The sequence below is a fragment of the Malaya genurostris genome, chromosome 1 (assembly GCF_030247185.1).
Source record: "Malaya genurostris strain Urasoe2022 chromosome 1, Malgen_1.1, whole genome shotgun sequence".
NCBI lineage: Eukaryota > Metazoa > Arthropoda > Insecta > Diptera > Culicidae > Malaya > Malaya genurostris.
This window is the reverse complement of record NC_080570.1, coordinates 19,085,981-19,111,078: the sequence shown is the minus strand read 5'-3', so window position 1 is coordinate 19,111,078 and position 25,098 is coordinate 19,085,981. Positions and strand designations below refer to the sequence as shown.

Sequence of the window (25,098 nt, the reverse complement as noted above, 5' to 3'; positions counted from 1 at the left end):
GAAACGTGTTTCTAATGGAAATGTTTTTTGAATTCGATATAATATGGCTTGTGAACCATATCGTATATTATTCCGAGTTACAAAAAAATATTCCTATTGTTTTTACTATTATTGATATATTATTTTTCACACAAATTTTCAGGTGGGTAATTACTACTCACAGTATCTATCTTGTTCTACGGCCCTCTCTAGAAGAAAGTAGTCTCATAGAAGACGATTCGTACGTAAATACGGATCAAAAGTTCCGAAAAGCCTTTCATCAAGATGTTATTCATCAATTTCAAATTCATTTTGCCGATAAATCCAAAAAAAAGCTTGCGATGTGGCAATTTATTTGCAGCTGTGGAAAAAAATACCAGATTTTCAATATATACATGACTATGGATTCGTTTTGGTCTGATTTGGCAAGCTACAGTGGTATTGTTATAACGTTCGGTTCCTGTCAAAAATATGTCAAAAAAATATCCAATTTAAAAAAATCTAAACTAAATCGAAATATGTGCTTTGGTATTTTTTTTTCTTTAGGTGCAACATGACTTTCATTTTGAGAACCAAACATTTTTAACATAGTTTCGAAATACATATTTTTTTGCCTTAAAATGTTCAAAGCTTTAAAGTCTAGGTGCAAAATTCGTGTACAGTGCGGTCGAAGTAATGGACGAAACCGCAATAAGCGAACCAATCGCCCAGTGGGGAAAATCAACCAAAAACGCAACGTTGTTTTTGTTTTTAAGGTATCATAGAGCTGATCATAAAGCATTTTTTGTGTAAAATGGTCTGGAAAATCGAGTCCACATATTTAGAAGGACCACAAAAAAGCTATCATGTTAATTTTACACCAAGTTACCTGTTTGTACTGGATTGTGTTCAAATTCATCTGTTAAACCTAAAACCGAAGTACTTGCTGAAGACCGAATACAGTGTTTCTGATGAAAAAAAAAACTGATAAATCGATTGCAAATAGTTTTAATAGTTTTAATTTTTTTTAATACTCGTATGGTGTTACCCCTTTTTTTCTAGTTATAATATTCAGTTGAAATTTTATCTACAATCCAGTAGCGGACCCTGTCAATAAAGTTCCATATTACGTAGAAAACTACAGCGATCTGAGTGCACAGAACGAGAACTACAATACTAGCCCGTTTAACCCTAATTTATTTCTCGTTTCTCTTTGTTCAATCTGTCTTCCGATTATTGTGATGTGATCTGAAACGATTTTCTTGGATTTCACAGTTCTGTTTGGAAGTCGAACGTTTCGAGCATCATTCTATGCAAAGAGTTAAGTGATAAACGTGTAAACCGCTTGATAATTAATAGAAGAGAAAGTAAACAAAAAGAAGCTGTCACTTGCTGTTACGGCCTTCTGGAAAATCAACCGAGATTTCATAAACCGCATCTTTGATTAACCCTCCATTTGCATTCGATTTCGCGGTTGGTTGAAATCGATTGATATGTAGAAAAGGTGTAGTAGGTGAATTCAAATGCACCTTCTATCAGTCAAGCAGATATGTGCTTCTGTGGCTCAGTCGGTTAACGGGTGTACTTTGTGAGGCGATGATTCTAGGTTCCAGTCGCGGCGGTCACTTTCAGTATCCACTTTTTTTTATTTCGATGAAATGCATGTCATGGAATTTTAGACACAATGTTAAATGTTCTTGCACGTAAATTTGCGTGAAGTCTCAGGGTTTTTTCGAAGATTGTGTTGATTACAAATCGATTCAATAACCGTTCACTAATTTTTAGGGTTATATGCGAAACAGTGCTGTCTTGGTTAATCATAACTGGTCCGAACACCGATCAGTGGAACTTTTTTCTATGAATTTATGGAAGAAGATGATTTGGGGTCAGGAGTTGCTTCCGATAAGTCGAATTCGTGTTTTATTTTCAGAGTTCCACAGTTAGTTTTCGAAGTAAAATCAGAAAAAAAGAGAAATTGGGGTAAAACGGACGTGATAGAGAGTTTCACGGTTATTCTATCATGAATTCTACAGTAATTTTTGCATGAGAAATACTCACTTTAAATATAATTACTTAGATTTTTATGAAATTATTGAGTAAAGTCGCTTCTCGTCGGTTGGGATGACACAACAAACGGTGCCATGTCATCAACGGTTCAGAGGAAGCCAACCAAACATTCCGAATCATCCGACTAGATGAGAAACAAGTGGTGAAAATATACAAGAGGAAACGTTGAAGTTAAGTCAGGTCTTTCAAATCCTTAAAAAACCTCACCGAGACGATAAAGAATAGGAAAAGGGGAAAAGTCGGACTCGAAAGCTATATGATTTGTTGTTAACCAAACATACAGGTTGCATCGTACAGAACAATGAAACATACGCGAAGACTGACTATTCAGAAGTCCTTGGTAATAAATTCAACACCAGGAACGACTGAAGGATTTTAAAGTCGTTAAGAACAGACGATTGAAAATTTTGCGAAAAAGCATCTCATTTGGCAAGGCATCTGTACCTGCAGTAAATCATTCTTATCTATCGGGAACATTAATATTGAAATTTTCATCAAAGAGAACGAAAGATTGGTACGATTTGGCATCTTGTCACTACTAAACAGCGACGGCACAAGGAAAATAATGCCAGTGTGGTACCTCGTGACATCAATCATCCAACCTGCCCAGTACTTCGAAAAATGGGAAGAGTCAAGATCGGTTCAAAACTTCAAACAGAAGTTGAAAATTAATTTTCATAGTCACTTTAATTATAACACTAATTTTTTTCAAATTTCGAACGATTAAAAATTTAAATCATGCGTTGCGAAGGAGTTTCAAAATTTGATTGTACAGCGAGAATGGTTATTTGGCACATCCTGTCATTTGTTGTAGTCGTAGCCCGATTTCAGCCTGGGCTTTAATGGCCATACCACCACCAACCAGACAGAAGATATTAAGATCCCAATCAGTCGCATAATAAGATATCTATTTAGTCGTTCGGAGCGGAACACACCACGAAGCACACGAAGGCACCGGCAAGAGGCGTGTCAACTCGCGCTCCCGCGTATTTCTCGGAATTAATTAAATCAAATTAAAGCCCGAGTGAATGCGTGTAATGGTAATTATGTTTCATATAATTAGCAATGAAAAAGAACGCAAACGACCAAATCCCGAAACAACTGAACACCGAAGACAGCGATTTCATTGTGTCCGACTTCGCCTTCATTTTGTGTGAGTGTGTGTTGGTGCACTTGCTCGTGTGCACAGATGCCATACGTGCCATATTGGACACCATAGCTGATGGAACAGATTTCCGAGTATTCTCAACAGTTGCTACTGGTTCTACCATCGGAAGGGAAGGAGAAGGGGATCCAAACAAGATCCTAATCAATGAACAGCGGTCTTAGTAAAAGCAGCAACAGGCAGGTCGCGCTGTCTGGTTTCGAACAGTCCGTCGGTCGGCGATGATGCTCTCCATACGTACAGAAAGGATGCAACGACGAGAGATGAACGGAATCACCAGAACTCCACCAACAACCGGAATGACACAGGATGATGCGGAGCGTTTAATTGATTAGAAGTTGAGATTAGAGCTGATGCCGGCATCAGCGCTGTGCCAGGGACATTTATACGCAAATACAAATTAACCGGGTAAGAATGATGAGATGGAAAGGAAATTAATATGTGATGTGGATGAGACCGGCCCCGGAGGAGTGAAATCGGTGACGACAGCTCGAGACAAGTCCGTGTCCAGATGACGACTCTCGAACTCGTACGTACGTACATACGTACGGTCGAAGATTCGGGGAAATCTGACGGCAGATGGTTCTGTCACTGTTTGACAAACAGTCGATCGATTAGAATCTTCGGGCGGGCTCCGGTTGTTTCTTGATATGTTATTTCGAGACGCTGTCGTGACGCTTTTCTGCGGGGACATCATTTCACAGGTACAGGAACGTCTGAATGGTAGATGTTTGAGCCGGGATTTTTCTGTAACCGACCTGAATTGGGGAAAATTTTCTCAATATACGGAAAGAAACAGAAAGGAAACAGTTTTTTTCTTAATTTCTCTCAATTTGTTTCAATAGTTTATTAATTATCATAACCTTATCTAACGAGACGTATAATTTTACTTGCATTTGTTCGCTTCACGTTCGATTGACGAACTCCGTTTCTATAATTACATATTTTGTGGCCTTCCCTCTCACTTACAGTCTATATTTACAAAACGGATAAATACCGCTTCACCGGTGGTGGTGGCGGCGGCGGCGGAGACGGCGGTGGTGGTGGTGGTATTCATCATTCGACGAGTATCACGTCTTGATCATCGCCAGAAATGAAACTATTTACAGTTGCCCCGAGACCGGGGCCGTGTTTGACAACAATTAAGCCATCGGATAACCTCACTTTTCCGCGTGGTTTGCGTGGTCATGGGACAATATTTACACTTGACTTTGGCTCCAAACTCCGAAAAAAAAACGTCTCTCCATCTCTCGTGCCTAAAGCTAACTGTTGGAGTGCTTTGCCAAAATTAATTTTCTCGTACCACCACGCATTATTGTTTTATTGGGCTAATATTTACAGTTTCGCACTCAACTTGGTTTGGAGTCTTAATTTGAATTTCGATTTTCTGAGTAAAGTAAATATCAGTTTTGGTTTGCTGGTTGAGGCTATGCTTTCCTCTCCTCCCCTGTCTTTTACCATGGCATACCGTGCGGACGAAGAAACGAAGGAATCAACTCAAACAGAAAATTGTGTTCGCTTAGGGTAGCAGTAATAAATAAGAGAGAACCCCTGTTTTTCGCTATCAAATGATTCTTTTCTACGTTTACAAACGGTCACAGTTACATAAGAGAGGCCTGTATCCTAGAGGATTCGAGGAGTACTCGTTCTAACGGGGTGAATAATTTGGTTTTGTTCTCCGGAGATACTTTTTTACACGGGCACACACATTCGCTCACACGGACGCCCCTGGCAGCGCGTCCTGCCACTTTACGTGCTAATATTCACAGAAAGGATGGTTGCTTTGTTTGGATTTGTCGGGGTAGCGCGTACCGACCGGGTACGGCCCTCAGCCCAGGTGCATCGCTCCGCCCATCAAACTGGGATGGAAGTAGCCCATGTAGAGCTGTGCCCCGGGGGCACGACCCAGCGCCGCCATTTTGATCTTTTCCAGTTCGGCTTCCTGGAGTCGTTTCGCCTTCGCCCGCCGATTCTGGAACCAGATCTTCACCTGGGTCTCGGTGAGCCGCAGCGACGAACTGAACTCGGCCCGTTCCGCTATGCTGAGGTATTGCTTCTCGCGGAACTTTTTCTCCAGTGATAGCAACTGCTGGGTGGTGAAGGGAGTCCGTGGTTTCCGGTTCGGTTTGTGCTTCCGCAGGTTGCACTTGATGCGCGGTGGTTCGTTATCTGGAAGAGACGGAAAGAAGGTTTCGATTAGTGAATGCTGACTGGATTTGGCGGAGACTTGGTAAGTTATAAGATCGATCGTAGTTCTAATTAGATTTATTAACCTTTTCGTTCTTTCAGAACTTCAGATTCCATGGAAGGTCAACAGTCGCTGAAAAAGAATAGCAATAGAATTTGAAAAGAAAACCTCTTACTTTCAGGCTACCAACTTCAAGCATTCTTTGGGTCAGAAGACCGCAACGGAAACGATCAAATAATAGAAATAGAATTAAAAAAGAAATTTTGCCTATGTATTTTGCGTTAGATTTATCATTCTTGGTTTCAATTTTTGAATTTGACCAAAGTCACACATATCGAAGCGCCGAACTTGCTCATTCACAAGTTGGTGAACTGATCAGTGATCACATCGCATCACCGTGACCCCACAGGAACACATCGATCCGTTTGTGACTGCCGGCGAACAGAAATTCCACTTCCAAGCCGGTAAAAACATCCATAATTCACGGAAACGTCAGCCACCGCGGCTCCTGCTCCGAAGTTGGTGTTAATGTTACGACACGTTTGTGTTTCCAGTCCAACGGGGGAAATTAATGAACTGCATTTATTGAACGGCAGAACATCATAATAAATTTTCCACCCACTTTGCCCAGTCGGCTGACTGCCACCAGGAGGGAGCGAAATGATTTAGCGCCGGCGGTTTTTCTAAATTTTTCCGCCCCGAAAAAGGAACAAAACCATCAGAGCTATTTCATCTCATTAGCTAAGTATGTTCGAACGATCGGTTCGGCGACACCCGTCGGTAAACGAGAAACAACAACTCAAGTGAAACCCAAGTGTCAGTCAGTTAGTGATATGTTTGTTTCGGTTTCTTCTATTTTCGCCCGTCGTACAATCGAATCTTTCGGGAAGAACTTGAACTGGATGTGGAAGAGAGAACCAAACTCGCTACTAATAGACTATTAGCTTAAATTGATACTGTCAAGTCACCTCCCCGCCACCTCGCCTGTGAGCCGTAGACTTCATTCAGAAGCGCATTACTCTTCTTGTGTAGGGAGTTAATTGAAAGAAAAACTCTTGTCTTCGAGAGCACTTGAAACGATGAACCAACCTTTGCTTCGAAGTGACGGGGAAGCGGAGAAACTCACAACAGAGGTACGGCCAATAATGCGCTGTTTAAGCTCCTACCTCTCTCTTTTTCTCTGCACTTCGCACTCCACTCAGTTGTGTTTAACAGCTCTTCGAATAAGTGACACAATAAATTATAACCTCAATCGTTCGTCGTTTGGAGTTCCTTGTTCGCTTGCTAGAGATGTGCAGGCAGATGGGAGTCGGCTTAATTGAATAGATTGTTTACCAATGTGACATGTTTTGTTGTTGTGTTTTGTAATCGTGGTTTCTATTTTTATTACCGAACGAAAAGGAATTCCGACAGTTTTGACACATGTTTAGGCGGTACAACTCTTTCCCGTCAGGCATGTGGAATTCGGAAGGAGATTGATAGGTGAAAGGATTTGTAATGTCTACCGAATGTCAGCTCTTAAAAATCAACCAAAACTATTTACTGCTCATAATTTCATTGTGGTCCGGCTAACTCAATCATCATTAATTATTACCAGCTTTGATTAATTGTCTTTTGTTGTTTCTCTTCTCGTTGGAGATGGAAGCTCAGCAGCACAGCAATCTTTTGAAATGGCTTAATTAAGCAATCATCCCCACGTCCCGTCATTCCGTCTGTTTTTTTTTTTTTTTTTTTTTTTTTTTAGAGACTAACATTAATGTCATTCGCCTCTTCGAGCCAGAAAAACTTTCTGACCCTATGTGCGGGGTTGGGAATCGAACCCAGGCGGGCGGCGTGAAAGGCATCGACTAACCCATCACGCTATACCCGTCCCCTTATTCCGTCTGTTAGGTAAGCAACATTTAGCCAACAGATAAAACTATTTGTACTTCGATGCATTCACGATAGCAGTCTTCAGTTGTTTGCTTCGGCTGCCTGCCTACCTGTTTTTACTCTCTCTCTCTCTCTCTCTCTCGTCTTCATGACTGTTTCGCGACCCGGAGTGGAAAAGCATCAACATTTCACAATTAAAATTAATTACATTCATATCGCTTTTGCTTTTTGTCATTTTCCTGGCTTTATTTTCGCTAGCAAATGCAAATTGCCGTACCGGGCCGACACTCGCATCCAAAAATGGACCCAACTGCTGCAGCCTAGTTCCACTGCACTGCCACAAAGCACCCGGCATACGGTGAAAAGTGGCATTTTATTGCAACCAGACATGCACACTTGACGGAAGCTTGCCGTTTTTTGATGCACGCGACACTGTGAGTGTGTGGGGATGGAGAACTTACCGAGAACGCAACCCCCCGGGATTCTCCACCATCTGTTCGTCGAAGGCCCTGTCGAGTCCAAGTCTACACCAATTCAGAAGCCAGAGAGAGGAAAACATATTTTATGGTTGCATTACAAAATTCCATTGACTGCATTTAATTTGTTGCACTTGGATTTTTGCAGTGCGGGATTTATTGTTTGCTCCACCCGACGGTAGATGGCATGACGGACAGTGTCCGGTTGGATATCCGATTGTTGAACTGCTACCGTTGGAACATGGGTTGTTGTGAAGGGTTGCACTTTTTATTTAACAAGTTTTCTAAAGCACAACATAACTTGCAACTGCATGAAATAAGCTGGGTTTTATTTGAGGTTGATTGTTTTCATCAGAATACCTCTGAAGATAACATTTCGACCCCTAATCGACTAGAACCCTACTGCTCCGGGGCGGCTCAGTAAAGGTGTGAATGTGGTAAATAAAGGTAGGCCCGAAAGGGTGACAAATGCTGCTGCAGTCTGCTACCATTGCGCATATCGCATTGCATGGCTGCTGCTGTTTGGCTGGATAATTTTCACTTTTTACTCTACCAGCCGGAGCCGACGAAGAACGGGTTACGGCCTAACAAAGGAGCGTCTATCCAAATGGCGTTCAACAATCGCGTTCCAGTGAGAGCGGAGGGGCACTGCACAATGTGTAAATTGCAGTTTAATAAATTAATTTTATGGCCTTTCCGAACGCTACCAGTACCACGGCCGGGGGGAGGTTCCTCTGATAAGAGGGTTACCACAGGCCGGGTAGGGGAAGGTATTTTGCACTTCTGCAATTTGTTCCCCTCCCACCTTAGCGTGTACCTGCACGTAGGCGAAATACACTCGCTTGACGCTGCCGGTACAAGCGAATCGATTAGCACTGGTTTTGCTGGTGCGGTAGGGCTGGACACAAGGGGGGAGGGTTAGGAATCCGGGGGCGCGAAGAAGCGCAGCACATTTGCATGTGCCATTTGCCGCTGCTGGTGCGGTAACTGAGTTTTCTACATGGAAATCTGCTATAGCACAAAACGACTTGGTGGAAAATTCTGGTTTTATTACGTGACTGTAGTTTGAAATTTGTGATGTTTGATTTGGTAAGAATAAGCTGAAAGTATGATCTCGTTTTGCATTCGGATCCCGTTTTGTTCCAATCAATTTATTCTTAATTAAGAGGATATTATAACTTATTATAACAAATGCACTATTGAAACTCATCCACTTTTATATTGAAATAAGCGAATCTGTCGAAGAATGATCAAAGTTATAGTTTGGAAAATGTTTGTAAGCTCCCGTTGGTTCCGCCTTGTTTAATGCAAACGTCTAATGACGCGACTGTTTAATTCGCATGGGAGAATTTCTTTGATTTCGCGAGTTTATTTTTGTAATAGAAACAATTTTGTATCGTCGCAGAGAAAAGAGGTACGGAGAGAGGGATCCTTCAAGTGCGACTAGAATCAACGGCTAACTCCGGAGTCTAGGTTTGCATATTTTTAACAATAACTTGTTTAATCGTTTTCTTCTTATTTTCCAGATACCAATCAACACTGTGGTGAAAGTTGAAAATAAAGTAAAAGAAATAGAATTTGAAAAGAAATCTCAGTACGATCTGAAGTGAACCGGCTTTTGATCGTCCTTAACACCAGTCCCTCACGAGCGGTTAGGAAACTTAGCTTCATCTTTACAAACTAAAGGGTGATTTTTTAAGAGCTTGAGAACTTTTTTAAACAATAAAACGCATAAAATTTGCAAAATCTCATCGGTTCTTTATTTTAAACGTTAGATTGGTACATGACATTTACTTTTTGAAGATAATTTCATTTAAATGTTGACCGCGGCTGCGTCTTAGGTGGTCCATTCGGAAAGTCCAATTTTGGGCAACTTTTTCGAGCATTTCGGCCGGAATAGCCCGAATTTCTTCGGAAATGTTGTCTTCCAAAGCTGGAATAGTTACTGGCTTATTTCTGTAGACTTTAGACTTGACGTAGCCCCACAAAAAATAGTCTAAAGGCGTCAAATCGCATGATCTTGGTGGCCAACTTACCGGTCCATTTCTTGAGATGAATTGTTCTCCGAAGTTTTCCCTCAAAATGGCCATAGAATCGCGAGCTGTGTGGCATGTAGCGCCATCTTGTTGAAACCACATGTCTACCAAGTTCAGTTCTTCCATTTTTGGCTACAAAAAGTTTGTTAGCATCGAACGATAGCGATCGCCATTCACTGTAACGTTGCGTCCAACAGCATCTTTGAAAAAATACGGTCCAATGATTCCACCAGCGTACAAACCATACCAAACAGTGCATTTTTCGGGATGCATGGGCAGTTCTTGAACGGCTTCTGGTTGCTCTCCACTCCAAATGCGGCAATTTTGCTTATTTACGTAGCCATTCAACCAGAAATGAGCCTCATCGCTGAACAAAATTTGTCGATAAAAAAGCGGATTTTCCGAATGGACCACCTAAGACGCAGCCGCGGTCAACATTTAAATGAAATTATCTTCAAAAAGTAAATGTCATGTACCAATCTAACGTTTAAAATAAAGAACCGATGAGATTTTGCAAATTTTATGCGTTTTATTGTTTAAAAAAGTTCTCAAGCTCTTAAAAAATCACCCTTTACTATCAATCGAAACGGTGCTTGGATCGTTTCTCGCTCTCTCCGATTCACAGCGCGTATGTCGTCATCCGGGGTAGCACAACAACTTGAACGAAGGCCTACCGATCATCCGACGAGAGCAGCAATTCATTAGAGGTACAATCAAATAAATAACTATCAATTGGCGGTTGTTGAGCGGTTGTACCGTGCCTCCACCACAACAGCCCGCTTGCCCGCGCCGCACACATGTGATTATGTTATAAATTTCGCGCTTCACTGCGAAACTAAGAGGCAAATCTTTTGACAAATAGCCTCTACACTGCGTGATTGTGTTTTCCCATCATCACCATCATCATCACCACCACCACCACAGATCAGCACGGCAAATCGATCGGGGCAAACGGAATTTCGACAGTACATTCCGGTGTTCGTTTGATGCTTGTCGCTTGAAAATAGCAATCTCGAAGATGTTCTCACCGAGCACTGTAGCGCGCGGTCCCTGGTGCTTTTGTCTGCTGCCAAATATGTGAAATTCTAGCCCCCCACTGAATGCAGCCACCGCCCGCCGGCAGCAGCTTCCGCTGGCCTTAACCTCAATCTGCCGATGCCGATCGGTGCCGGATTGTTGTAGCCGGTGTGGCTTCGCTTTGAAGTGCGGTGTGGTATTTTGCATCCGATCGCGTCTCGTTTGCTGTTCTTTTCTTCGCCATAAATTCCCGGTGGTGATTCAGTGATTCTCGCCGATGAGACAATGAATGTGGTTCATTTTAATTTGATTCTAATTGAAATGATGCACCGTGTAAGCGTTGCTAAGAGGGTCATCCTTTAATTAGTCTGTGATTTGGGGCTGCTCAATCATCGAGTTGTTAACAGAAGGGACAGAGCGCCTGCGTCGGATTCGTCGAATCAATAAACGACCCTTCCGACCGCTTCGGTTAACTGTGTGTTGGTGAGCGCCGTTCCTGGATCAAGATGGGATGAAACGATAAACGTTTCGTCCCTAAACCTAGGGGTAATTATCCGTCGCTTTTTTTTCGGTTGCTTACTCTGATCCAATAAATTTTTAAATGAACAAAATGAAAAAAAAAACTGAACAGTCTGCGGTGAGCTGGTTTCATCCTTTCGATGAAAAATTAACCCTTCTTGGACGCAGTAGGCTTCGATCTCATTGTGATGCGGAAAATGCTTATTTTTCGGAATGTTATATCGGTCTTGGTAGGCTGGCTTATCGAAGGTGACAATCTAGTCGTTCAGTTTTGATGTTTTATTGTTTTTTTTCTGACTGTCGGAAGAACATCTGCGTCCTGAGTCCGTCCGAAAAGGTGGTTATAATTTAATTTTAGAACTAATTAAACACCCTTCCGACTGTGGCCGAATGAGTTGTGACTGGAGCAAGGGCGTCAAAAACGTGTTGCGTTAGTTGAACGACTAAACTGATAAATAAGCACAGAAAAATGGCTTCCGGTAGGGTTTTCCATGTATGTTTTGAAATGAATAATAATCGTTGATTATTTGAAGTGAGTACGTAAATATCTCCTGTTTTTCAAACGAAACAACATTAATTTTACGTTCATCATACCGAAAAAATGTTCAGCAATCTATGATCAAAGAGGCGGGCTATGAATAAAATGGATTATTCGGTGTCTTCATTGTTAATGAACGTAGGTTCTGGAACAGGAACTCAGGAATCGAATTTGTGAGCCGAATTCTGAAATTCATTTTTGATGCTAGATGCGGGAATTTAATTCAGAATTGCTAAACTGATCACTGAACCAGTGTTTTGGAATTGTATTCCAAATCAGGATTCTGGCTCGGCACTGAATTCTGAACCTGAACCCTAGTACCGTAATCTTAATCTAGACTCTGATTTTTTGTTACAGAATTCCGGTCCAGGATTCTATTTTCAAATTGAAATCCTAAGCTCCGAAATTCTATTCTACTATCCAGTTTGAATCTTCCAAATTAAGTTTCTAAATTCGCTTACTTTTCTAGATTTGTGGAACTGAATTGTGAAACCAAATCCTAGACTTGTATTCTGGTCTAGAACTCAGAACCTGGACTCTGTAATGCAGTTTTGAACTGAATTATGGAAATACAACTAATTTTGGATCTGAGTTCTGTTCCTGGATTTTGGTTTGAAGCTCCTTAACTTCAAGTTCAGTATTATGAAACAGTATTCTAAATTTGAATTCTAGACAGAAGATATGGAACTGAGTTTGGTCTGAGCCTCTGTTGCTGTTCCAGCATTCAGTTTCAAAATTCAGATCCAAAATCCAAGCCCAGAATCAAGATCTTGATCTCAGATCCAGAACTCGGTTCCGAAATCCCAGCTAGAAATCAAGTTCTGAAATTCAGTTCCAGTTCCAGAATTCTGGTACTCGATTCTGGCCTTGTATTCTGGAAGACGAACTTGAATTTTAGATCTGGCTTCGGGAAAGGTCTTGAATTCTGAAACTGAATTCCAGAACTGAAACCTAGAATTGCATTCGAGACCTGGGACTAAACGAGTTAACTACGCAGGCTAGAATTAATGACGAATCAGGTTTCTGCCTTATTTATTTTGTGGAAAACGTTAAATTGGAGTTACTTAAGGTTATACCACTGAAAATTCACAAAATGCTTATCAAAAACTTATCTCTCTCTCTCAGAGGGTAAATTTTTAAAACGCGCCTCATAGTAAAGAATGACGTATTCACGTCAAAACTTCATTTATATGAAATAGGCATGAATAACATAAAAATATTCCTATTCCTAAATGTTTAGATTTAATGAGCATCAATGAAGAAAACTCATGACTGGACGACGGATTTAAATCTTCGAGTTATTTGTCCTACCGTTCAACTGAACTGAGCATAAATGATAAAATATGGGCTTAATTCAACTGAGTTTTTTGTACACCAGGAGATGACACCGATGGGTAGAATTCTTTGAATGGGTCTGCGATTCGAGAGAACCAGCATACTACAACCGATCCTTTGCCTTCCAGGAAAATCAAATAAACATTATTTTGATGTGCTTTCAGGATCAATAAATCGATCCAAAAAAGCTGATCTATTCTTCTATAAAAACAAGGAAGGAAAATTCCATAAATATTGTTTTTAGGACAAATAATTCGATTTCACGAGGTTTGTTTATAATACTTTTTTCCGTTGTATTCCAGTTTGACAGTTTTGTTTCTTAAATAAGCCATCTAAGCATTTGAAGCGATAAATTGTTCAGCAATGATGACAGTTTTCTTTCCTTTAACAAATCCATTTCCGAATGTCTCCACACAAGACTACTGCTGGATGCCGATCGGTGGTGCCCGACAGCCTTATTGGCACGCAAATATTCGATTAGCACCAAAGTGTCGCCAATGTGACGCCACCAGGCCATAGTCCGGGAACCTTTCTGGTCTAATTTGCTCGCTTAAGTATTTCCACTAATTAGCCAATATTTTATTTCGGTTCTGTGTTCTCTCATACACATTTCGTCTTTGTTTCAGCCGGGTAGCAGCAGTTGCGAAACCACCATTCGAACTAATGGACTAATTAAATCAATTACACCTGTGATAAAACATTTTAATGACTCAATATAATTTATAAGCCAATGTTGTCCCTGTGCGCTGGCTTCCTATCTTTGCGTTAGCTGATCGTCCCGGACCATTTTCAAAATTTTGTGCCAGCGCGCTGATCGGATGACAGCTCATTCCTTATCCGTATTATTGTTATCCGCAAAGATGCTAACGAAGCGCGCGAAATTCCCATTCGCATTCAATCAATTTGTTTGCCCACGAACACGTTATCTACCAATTAAAATTTACTATTGAAATTAGCGATAAAAACGCAAATTTTATAGCCTTCTCGCACAAAGTTGGCACCGTCGACGTGTTACTGGATCTGCGGAAAGTAGTTTCTGGACAGTTTTGTCGACCAGCAGACAGACAGACAGAGAGCCCACGGCAAGTGAGCATAATTGAAATTAATGCTTCGCTTCAGTAACGGACCGGTCGGGCCAACCGGCCATCGACACGGAGAACGAGACACTTGTCGCCGAAACGGAAGACAATTTGTGCTCGGGTGCTACTGCCGCATACTAGTGATGATTATTGTTAATTTATTTAAATTCCAGTTCCGGTCAGGGTGAGCAATTTTGGTTGAATATTTGGAAATTGGCCTTTTTTTTAGACTTTCTCGAACGGTTCGGAGCTAGATCGATTAACGCTTTTTTTTCTCTATCGGGACATCAAGTCGAAGGTTAGGAATTTCATTATAAGACGCTTCCCAATCGCTTCTCTGTACGCAGTCAGATCCGATTCCGGTCTGATTTCAGCGATACAACCCCCTTGGCGAGCAGTTCGTTTCCATCAATTGAAAATTATCCAATCACTGCCCCGGCCATTCGAAACCCCCACAATCCGGTTCATGCTCGGTGAAAATTATGATCGGGCAATAATGCAATTAATTTTTATAGCTTAATTTATACCACCACAAGCAGTGGGTCCCCTCGTGGTTTCGGTCGGTCTAAATTGAAACTTCCGATTGTGACCAGAAGCTGAAACCGAGAGTCGTCACTGTCGGTGACGAGAACGTAGACGAGAGATGCCATATTTCGGAACCCATGTCAGAGTGTTTAGCCTTTATTATCGTTATTTACACTTTTGTTTGGCCTGTGTTAATCATTTATTTACTCTCGCCGTTCGGTTATTCCTTCTTTCTCTTTCTCTCGCTCGCTATGTTCGCAGCGAGAGTGCGGGGCAAAAATTACCGGCTCGAGATCTTACGACATGATACCGTCATCATGGAATTAATTAGTACCAGAAATTGAATAAAAGCCTGCGTGGCCGTCAGTGGTAACACTCGGCAGGCAGGCAGACCGAAAGCCGTTGAGCGAGAAATATAAAATATAAATATTTCATTTAACCTGCATTAATTGGCCCCTTCGGTTCGGCGATCGTCATTTTTCTTGCGCCGTTTATTACTTTATCGGGATACCGCGACCCTGCGACCCAGAGTGTTCCGAATCGCGTGGAGGTGCGATTAGATCCTTATCGCGTAAATGCTAGTTTTGTAATTCCAAACACCGCTGTTTGCCACCTCCACCGTCCGAAGGTGCTCTCCGTCTCAAGAAAACCGAACGGGTTTTTATGAGTTTCTTTTGTTTCGCCCGAAAAAACGCGAAAATTAATTTTCAACCAAGAGGTTCCCGGAATGCAACCGGCGAGAAGCGCATACCGAGGCGAACGCGAAATGCGCCGTTAAATAAAAGAAATATAAATTAACAGCTTCATTTACGGCCACCTTCTTCTGGTTCTGGCTGCCGAAGTTCGTTGAAGATGTCACCGAGCTGGCGAAGTGCTATTAGTCGCGTGTGTGTAGGGAAAGCAGGACGAAGTCGGCCTTGGGCCTTGGGAGCAGCAAGTAAATTCATTTGCATCCGCAATTTGACAGGACAAAATCGAGCGAAAACTGATGCGCATTCATTTGGCGCTACATTTAGCGCATTTTAATTAATTGTTGCTGGCATTCTTCCCGGGTGAACCGGTGGAAGGAGGAAACGGAAAATCGGTTGGAGGTTTGTGTTTGTTTAAAATCTGATTCTATTGAGTTAAGTGCTTTCTTTATTTTCGTCAACAGATCTAAAATCGTTGCTTTTCAATCGGGACTTCAGTTTACAGCTTGCAGTGTGTTTATTGGAAGAGGTAATTATGAAAAATAATAGAAATAGAATTGAAAAAGAAAGTCAAATCAAACATTTGCAGTTACTGTAATGTGTTCAGTTTTAAAATCAGATCCTCAAATCAGCCAAACAATAACTCATGGTAATGCCCTACTCGAACGCAAATCGAAAATCCCGTCCGGTCTGGGATAGCAATAAGTCCTGGAACTGTAAAAACTGTCAACTGTCAATCAGCTGTTTGGGGCTGTCCACTTGTAATCTTGGTACAACCAACCTGGCAGTTGCGTTCTGTGTTTGATTCTCAACAGAAATTCTTCCACGGTCCAGCGCTGACTTCCGATTGCGGCCGCTGCTGCTGTCAACCGGTATTACCAGTTATCTTAGCATCTTCGAACCCAATTAACGAGATTCGTACGCAGAAGCAGCATTCGAAACCGATCGCGGAAAGCGTCCCAAAAGAGAGCAGGCCAAAACATGTCACCACCGTCTTCGGGTTATCCGAGCCGTACAATCTACTACCGAATTCGGTTTGTTTTTCGTCAGAACAGAACCGGCTCGAAGCGAATGGAATGAAGGGAACAAATTCTACCTTCTACGCTTCTCCTCTGCCCGCGTTGACGGATCAGCAACGGATTAAGCAAAGTGGCTACTTAAAAATTACAATAACAAATAAATTAACAACAATATCTTTCCGTGTTTTCATTTATTATAAACAAGTATCAAATTAATGTAATAATAATTTTAAATCACTCCGGTTCGGTGCGGCAACCGCTTGAGCCCGAGGCTCAGCCACGCAAACCACTGCATTTGCACCTGGAGGGTGGACTGGAAAAACACAGGAATGGGGGGTTAAAATTCGCACCGGTAATGGCATCTCGGCACGCAGGTCTAAGGTCTGTAGTTGTTGGTTGTTTGGTTGCTAGACGAGAGCTCACCCACTCCGGCCTAGGTGAGACAGCAACGGAGAGTTGATTTCGTTTTATTATTTATTATAATTAGTGAAAATTAATATTAATTTTTGTTGCCCACCGTTTTCTGCTTTTAGGATGTTTCAATTGCTTGAAAAAAAAATTAGACAGTTTATGGCTTTATTTGCCGATGTGGGTTCTCGTGCCGACGGCCGGACAGAGAAACAAGTTCAAATATTAGTGGTTGAAATCGTTTACTCATATTGACAGCTCAACTAAATCATTATGTGACTTCAATATTTTCCTGTCAGAAGCATATAATTTTAGTTAGAAAGGCTACTACTGAACGTAATAATTCAATAATACTAAAAATTTAGCAGAATTTAATTAGCTTATAATTTTATCCGCACAATATTCGTACGCCGAATAAAACTAAAACGAGAGAGCTTCAAAAATAAGCCATTTGTATTCGACCGCCATTACTGGCGACGACGTACCGTGAAAATTCAAAGACTCCGGAACTGTCTGCGGTGTACGAAACCATAAAATTGAAAATCAACAGCAAGTTTCGCCTCTCGTTGAGCTTCGGCCATGTTCAGGTTTTCGTGGGCAACCCCTTCTCCGCAGCCGTCGTTCACTAATTTGAAATGTCAATGAGTTACAATTGACGTCTTGGGCATCAAAATTTGTTAGCCGTTGTACATCCGAACGATTTCGGTTGATGATGGTCAAAACTTAACCACAGACCATGTACTAGTTACGGTTGCTTTTTAAAACTACATCGGTATAATTAGTGAATTCTGTACCACAGAAACAAGCTACCCATTTGGTGGGAGGGCAAAAGGCAGTCAATTAATAAGACATTTTCACAAAGTTGCCAGGAAAGCTTGGATTGTTCGTCGACTAGCAAACCGACTTACCAAAGAAGTTTTGAATTAATAAATCTCAAGCTTTTAACATTAATTAGCAACTGTAATTTATCGTGCTAAATTTTACTGACTTGGCTCGGCTTGCATCATTCGCTCGGCATTGGATTTCGAGAAGTGACTTTGATTAATTGATTATGTGTTTCTTCTGGGTCGGAGGCCTTCTTTACCCTTCTGCCAAAACAAAGATTTTCTGCCGTACGTCAAAATCGATCCATTCCTCATGCTAATGAGCGGTGTACTTTCCTAACGTTCGTACGTCGTAACCATACTTTAACAACCCGAACACTAATAATTTATACTGCCTTCAGTTGAAAATGTAACCATTTTCGCCCTCCCCCAGCATGGAAAGGGAAACAACTTAATTAAGCCATTCCATCCACCTCGGTTCATTAATTCCGGACTAATTTCAACCCACACCTGTGGAAACCGGGCGGCAGCTTATTCAAAATGGCGTACCGCGTCCTTTTGCGGGCCTCGCGTTGGAATTCGGCCGGACAAATCGATCGACCAAGTGCTGCATGGCACAGAGCTGTCCCACCGAAGTATTTATGCATGGAAACAATTTAACATTATCATTAGACCGCGATATGTTTGTTTTTGTGCCTTCGTATCTGCTCAAGAACATAGTCCTGCGAGGACTGGGCCCGGTCGGTCGAGTGGCGAAGGCGCAAAAGATAATTTACTACTCTATTGTTCGTCGAGAATCCCGGTCACTCCACGACACAACAACAAAAAAAAAATAACGCAAACTCGGCGGAGGAGCGATGGTTTATGATTTTATTGTGCAATGCTGCACCTCGTGATCCCAAAGTTCCAGCGCGGCACACCGGCTTGCAGAACGTGGAAACACCGGAATCGATTGAGATTGCAAATTCGAGCCTCGGTTCCTGGCCGCGAATCGGTCAGGTGGTCGGGACGAAGCCCGGTGCCGGGAAGAGTAGGGGAAACTACATTCAAAACTATTGTTTCCGTATGTTTGGAGCGCGGAAGGAAAGGACAAACTTGTAACGATTTCATTTCTTTCGCCCCGAAGTAGCTGCGAATTTGAAATGCAAATCTGTACGCAAGTCGGATTTTTGTTTTGTTTTGGTCGTTTGGTGAAAATGTGACCAAATGCAGCTCGGGGCTGCCGGGGGAAAAGAGTAAGGGAGGTGTATCGCGATTTCCGCGAACAAATTCTATTGAACTTGTGTTAGAGTTTGGAAACCTTGGCTTAGGCAAGCACAGCTGAAGTTTGTGGGGCGAGGAAATGAATATTCGATATTTTGGTAGTTTATTTTCTTCCCTTATTAGTCGCATTGTTTTTCGATTTTGTGCTAATGCATGTAAGCCTGGATAAGGGGTTGAGCTGATCAGCTTGCTCTTCTAACGCAGACATCAAATTTAATATAGTGATTTATGACCAAATAATCAACAGTTGGATATCGGTTTTAGGGAAAGAAAAAGAAACTGAGAAGAACTACAATCTTTGGTAGTGTAAATCGAATTTGTCACTCATCGATTAAGTAATAATACAAGCCGGTGTCATAGATTGAAGTGATAAGTGCCACATCAGAGTCGATATAGTGATCCGTCCATTGAAATTGCCAACAACTGTGCTTTGAATTTATTAAAATAATAGAAACCGAACCTTAAAAAGAAACAACAAACATTTGCAGTGGCTGTTACTCGATTTTGCGTGAATGAAAACCAACGCCAGTGACTAGAGTGATCAGCATATTGTGCAATTTCACTCTTCTAGTTCAGACATCAAAGTTGATGCAGTGATTGAAGGAAACAATGAGTCGGTGAGTTTTGATTTTGGAAATACTAGAAATAGAATTTAAAAAGAAATTACCTTCGACAGCAGTGGTGCAGAAGAGTATGAAAGCGCCGGAGCGTATGGAAAATCAGTCGGTGAGTTTGGTTTTGAAAATAATAGAAATAAAATTTAAAAAGAAATTGCCTTCGACAGCAGTGGTGCAGAGGAGTATGGAAGCGTATAGTGAAATTTTGCTCAAATAAATCATGATTCATCGAATGTTGTGCAAACGATGAATCAGGCCGATAGAAACAAAAATGAAAATCAAACTACCTAATACAAAAAGCGACTGACCAGTGTGAAAAATATTACGTTCAAAAACAAAACTCAAATATGTGTTTTTAAATTGAAGATTTTTTTAAATCACTGAAATGTTTTCTCAAACTGTTACATCTTTGAAAGCACTTCAGAGTCTGGATTTCAGGCCTAGAAGCGTCCTCCAAACTGAAATAGTTTTGCCCTAGTTACGCAATTATCTTCCGACCAGCACCAGTCTTATCCACTGTTCGAAACCACTGCCGTCATCCGATATCAATTTCAAGCAAACAACCATAACTGTAGACTCCCGTAAACTCGAACCCTTTCACAGTCGGTTAGTCTGGTTCCCGAGAAATTCGACAAAATCACACATGCGTGCCAAGGTCTTCCCAGAGACACACCAAATCTGCGCCGTTCAGGAAGCATCCAATAAAAGCCACTTTGACGGACTAATTGAAGACAACAGTTTGGCGGGTTTTTGTTCCTCTGTTGTTGTTTTTTCCCGATCCCTGTCACCGAAAACTGCTCTGTCGCTGAACATAATTACACGCTCGATATTCGATGTGTGCACACATGTGGTCACATATATCGGGCCCCCGAAGAGACAAATACTGTGCGCGTTCGCGAGGGCGCTGGGAAGCATGTTATTATTTCGACGAAAAAACCTTCAAATCATAATCGTATTAATCATCAAAATCCGTTGAGAGTCTCCGTTCGCCGCGATCGTGAATGACAAATGGTGAAGTGCTCTCGTAATTCATTGTCTTCCAGCTCACTGTGGCGAACGATCCTTGAACAGAAGGACGATCGGTTTCAGAAGCAGCACTGAAGAAAAAAAACAATGCAATAATTGAAACTGTTATAAATAAACATTCAAATTAATTGCTGAAGTCGTCCAGCGGTTTTTTCAAAGCCCGACGGTCCCAATAAAACATAAACCAAACAAGAGAAGAGAACAAAAAAAACAGGGAAAAACATGACTTGAAAAAAGGACAACTTCCAAGTTCTCCGAATCCCCGAATTTATATCGATCACACACCATAATTAATTGGTTTCGAATCTGCTTCCTCGGAGTGAATGCCTTCTGTGTGTGTCGTCGCTTGTCGAGGGACGGACGAGGTAGGAATCCGAAAAATTGACATGTTTCGTTTGTTCTCCATTCGTTTCGATTTTGTCTCTCGGCGAGATTTTCGGAGGACAGCAGATAAGCACGCTAATTAATAGATTTCGGCTACATGGGTTTTATCTCGAAAAAAAGAACATCTTTCGATTCACTGTTGCTGATAGAGGGAAGGATGGTGGAAGCGACGATAAACAGGTAGCTTCCTCCGAATGTTTCCGAGTGTGGGAATTGTGCTGGAGCTGCGTTTTTGTGCTTCGACACTCAAGGTCGATCGTGAAGATCGGCTACTTTCTGCTGGTACGTTTTATGGAGGCTGTTACGAGTTAATTAGTATGTAATAAGCTTTCCGAGTTTTTTGGAGACGCCGCCCGGTTCTTCTAAACCACCACGGAATCGTTCGTCAATCAGAACCTGTTTCTGTCAACCGTTTTTGATGTCATTTTCAGTGATTTCCTCTATTGGCAGCGATAAAAAAAAGCTTGCCACAGGAAGTTCTAAAAATTCGATTCAAAAAATCTACAACCACTGCTGGGAGGCGATAAATTTCTCCCCTTGGAACACACCGAAAACCCACCGGGGGGAACCGCGCACCCGAAGGGCCAATTTCATTAACATAATTTCTCACTCTAAATTCTCTAATTTAATTAACAATTTGAAACAAACGAAACGCGAGAACCGATTCTCTAACGGTCGGTGTTGATAATTAGTTACAGTTTGGTTGACTACACGAACTGCCTACCATTAGTGTTTTTTTGGTTTTGTGGTGGTGGAGGAGACGCATCCGACGGTTCGAAACGATCGCCATTTTGCTCGGCCCAATGGCATTAGATGTTCGCTCGATTCGCTCGATTAAGACATTAACGTTCCGGCTAATTAACAAAAATTATACCGGCACTCACGGATGGAGCCAGTCAGTCAACCAGCTGTTGTTCGCATTTGTTGGGGTAACCTCACCGAAGCACTAATTAATATACAAATTTGAGCGCCAGCTCGCTTCTAGCTTCTAGCTTAAGGAGGGCAAAGCTCACTCAACTAGAATCTAATTGACCTTCCGTGCACGAAAAAGTCATTGAACTGAAGGTACGATCGTTTATCGTCGAACTACGAAAAGCAAAACGAACGAAACTTACCTCCACCTAGCTGTCCCGATCCGAAACCCTGTCCAGGAAACAGACCGGGCGGTCCAAAAGGTCCCATCTGTCGGGCTGCTGCCGCCTGCCAAGGCATTCCACCGCTCATTCCTCCCCAGGCCGCTGCGGCCGCCGCCAGGGCACTGAAGGGTGTCGGTCGGATAGGAACATGTCCAGCGGCGGCCAGGGCTGCCGATTGCTGCAGGAGTGCCGGGGAACCCTTGTCCGGATGTCCCGGTTGGGAATTACTGTTTTCATTGTTGATATCCTCGATGTCCACGATCGAGTCCTCCTGGTTCGAATCGTAATCGTCCGATTCTAGCAGACTGTGCGGGGTGTCGGATCGGTCCAGATCATTCTTGAAGGAACCGCTGTCGTGTGCCGAGCGGGGTGAACTGCTCGCATGGGAAAGATTGGCCGGCAGCAGGATCTCCGTTGTGGCCGTAACACTCGACGGCGTCTTGGGTCGGGTGTCTGCCAGCAGCGACGCCACACTAAAGTTACTGATCCGCGAAGTGCTCTTCTGTTGCATGGGAACCGTCGGGCTGGTCATCGCCATTCGTATCGGAGTTACAGTCATTCCTGATGATTTTAGCATATATGAGATGTTTTGCGGCTTCTGCAGCTTCCGGTTCGCTGCTAAATGCTTCCTCGCATCAGCCTACGCACTTTGTTTTCTTGCAGCAACACCACAGTCAATTATCCAAATAAACAAACAAAACAACTTCTACCACACAGGTACACTAATCACGCCTCTAGTTTTGAATCACTTGACTTTGTTTGTGACCTTCTTAAAGTGTTACATCCAGCACAATTTCACGCACTTGCCGGGCCGATGGGGTCTGGAAAATCGATAACTTCTATTATCTTCCGGTCACACGATCACTGTGCTGCTCACGGTTGCAACTGTACGGATAACGACGGCAGCGACCAGAGACCACATTGAAAAACCACAACAAAAATCGGAAAGAGACTAAACACGCTTGGCAAAAACCTTGCTCGAAACCAACTACGAACTGCGTGCGAACGCTTCTACGACTGTCATACAACTGACGAACAACCAGTTTGTCCACCACCAGGGCACCACCGACGAAGGCAACCCGGTTCTTGATCTGTCGCATTCGCACACACACAGAGAGATACAGCAATAGCAGTAGCTATGTTGCCGCGGAAACCCGACCTAGGGGGCGGAGTTTCATTGCCTATCGTATTCTCGTGCTATGCTTCACACCCAAGTCAACCAATCACCGACGAGTATATAAGCCAACTGCCGCACACCTAAAAAACACACACACACCTTTATCCAGCGGGGACGAACTGTCTGTTTTGCTTCGCTATCCTCCCTCCATCCGACAAACGGCCCTCCGGGACTGCTGCAAATGAAGTTGTTCATATTTTACGATTATGTCCGCGTGCGTCCCGCTCTCATCTCGTCGTTTTTGCCATCATCCGCTTCGAATTCGTAGTGTTGGTATCAAAGCTGGCGTTGGTTCGTCTGCTGTGCTCTTATTTTCTGCGATATGCACAGCGTGTATGTGTGTGTGTTGGTGGGTGCTGGTGCATGGCATGCTGCCTGTCAGTCTTCTTTGCTTTAGGGAGCGCGAATTCAATTAGCCTCTCGTTTTTCGCTGCTGGCACGCTAGCACCGTGTGTGCGTGTGCGAGCGAAAGAGACGGAAAGCGAGACACCGGGGCCCGATTATATTCAATTTTCGTTCCATAATTTCTTATTTACTGTGTAATTAATTTTGGACAAAATAGTCTCTCCCGGCTGCTTGACTCCCGCCGTCACCGGGTCCTGCTCCCTGCTTCGCCACGAGTACCCTGGAAACCGGCCTGTTCTACTCCTCCTCCCTGACTCTCGGGGATAATTTTCCTTATTTCAGCTCATTTTATTCTTGTTAATTTTTAATGGGTTCCATGCCAACCGGCTAAAATGACGATGTGGTGCTGCTGATAAGCTTGCTTTTGGGTTGTGGTTTTTTTTTATTTTTTGTTTGTTTCGCTCGGACTGGTTCCCTCTGAATGGTGACCCCACCATTCATAATGGTAATTTTCATGATTCGGTAATTGAAGATTTGTCCCGTGGATAATTGTTGGCGATAATTAATTCGAACTGTTCCGCGTGACCGCGCAATCTCCGACGGAGTCTAGCTCCGATGGCGACGAGTTTTCCTAGAATCAGCTGAATTCGATCAGATTGCTCTCCGTCGGGTTGTGGTCGATTGCAATTTAAAACTGTTGAAATATTTTCTCCTATTTTTAATTTCAATGAGATAGTAAAACTATGATGTCAAATTTGCAAAAGTGTAAGATTTGTCCAACAATCTCCAATAATCGAAGACTTGATTTGATTACTCGTGATAAATTTAGTCATATTGAGATTTCAACACTCTTGCAGAGGTTTCAATGTTGTGTGAAGTCCCTAATAAATTAAGTACAGGATTTTCAAATGCAGAATATTTATTTACCGTACAATTTCAAATTGTATTTTCAATTGCCGACGGATCTTTGAAATCTATCGCATAATGAACAAATATGCATCCGGGGAGTGTTTGAGGAGCCTACATGGAGAACCCGCCACTTACAAAATTCCAATATTAGAATTGGGTAGCTAAAAGTTATTGATTAATCTGAAATTTATGGTAGTATTTTTTTCCAAATCAGCTGTTGTTTCTGAATGAAATCTGTAAATCCAGAATAAAATAATCGCAATCAAACGACTATTTCCCCGGTGAACGATTACATGTAAAGCCAGGGTTAAATATAAGAAATAAATAAATAAATAAATAGATTACTGTTGAAGTGAATTGAATGTAATTTTTTAGAAGACGGGTATAGCGTGATGAGTAAGTCGATGCCTTTCACGGTGCCCGCCTGGGTTCGATTCCAAACTCCACACCCAAGGTCCCAAAGCATTTCTGTCTCTAGGAGACGAATGATCTTAAAATTAAAACCTCTATAATAATACCAAACCTT

General features: G+C 42.3%; 1 protein-coding gene across 1 annotated transcript; it reads right to left on the bottom strand.

Annotated features, from left to right (window-relative positions):
* Positions 1-4,019: 4,019 nt before the first annotated feature.
* On the bottom strand, positions 4,020-23,157 carry LOC131434285 (muscle segmentation homeobox). Its single transcript, XM_058600953.1, has 2 exons — positions 22,121-23,157; positions 4,020-5,359 (listed from the first exon to the last, which is right to left on the bottom strand). Exons 1-2 carry the CDS (start codon positions 22,716-22,718, stop codon positions 5,019-5,021), a joined length of 939 nt encoding a protein of 312 aa, XP_058456936.1. The 5' UTR covers positions 22,719-23,157; the 3' UTR covers positions 4,020-5,018.
* Positions 23,158-25,098: the final 1,941 nt, after the last annotated feature.

Excerpts from the sequence above, each read along its gene's own strand:
- LOC131434285 (XM_058600953.1), bottom strand. The coding sequence starts at position 22,718 with ATGCTAAAATCATCAGGAATGACTGTAACTCCGATACGAATGGCGATG. Across the intron at positions 5,360-22,120 it reads ATCGGGACAGCTAGGTGGAG|ATAACGAACCACCGCGCATC; the intron begins GTAAGTTTCGTT and ends CGTCTCTTCCAG.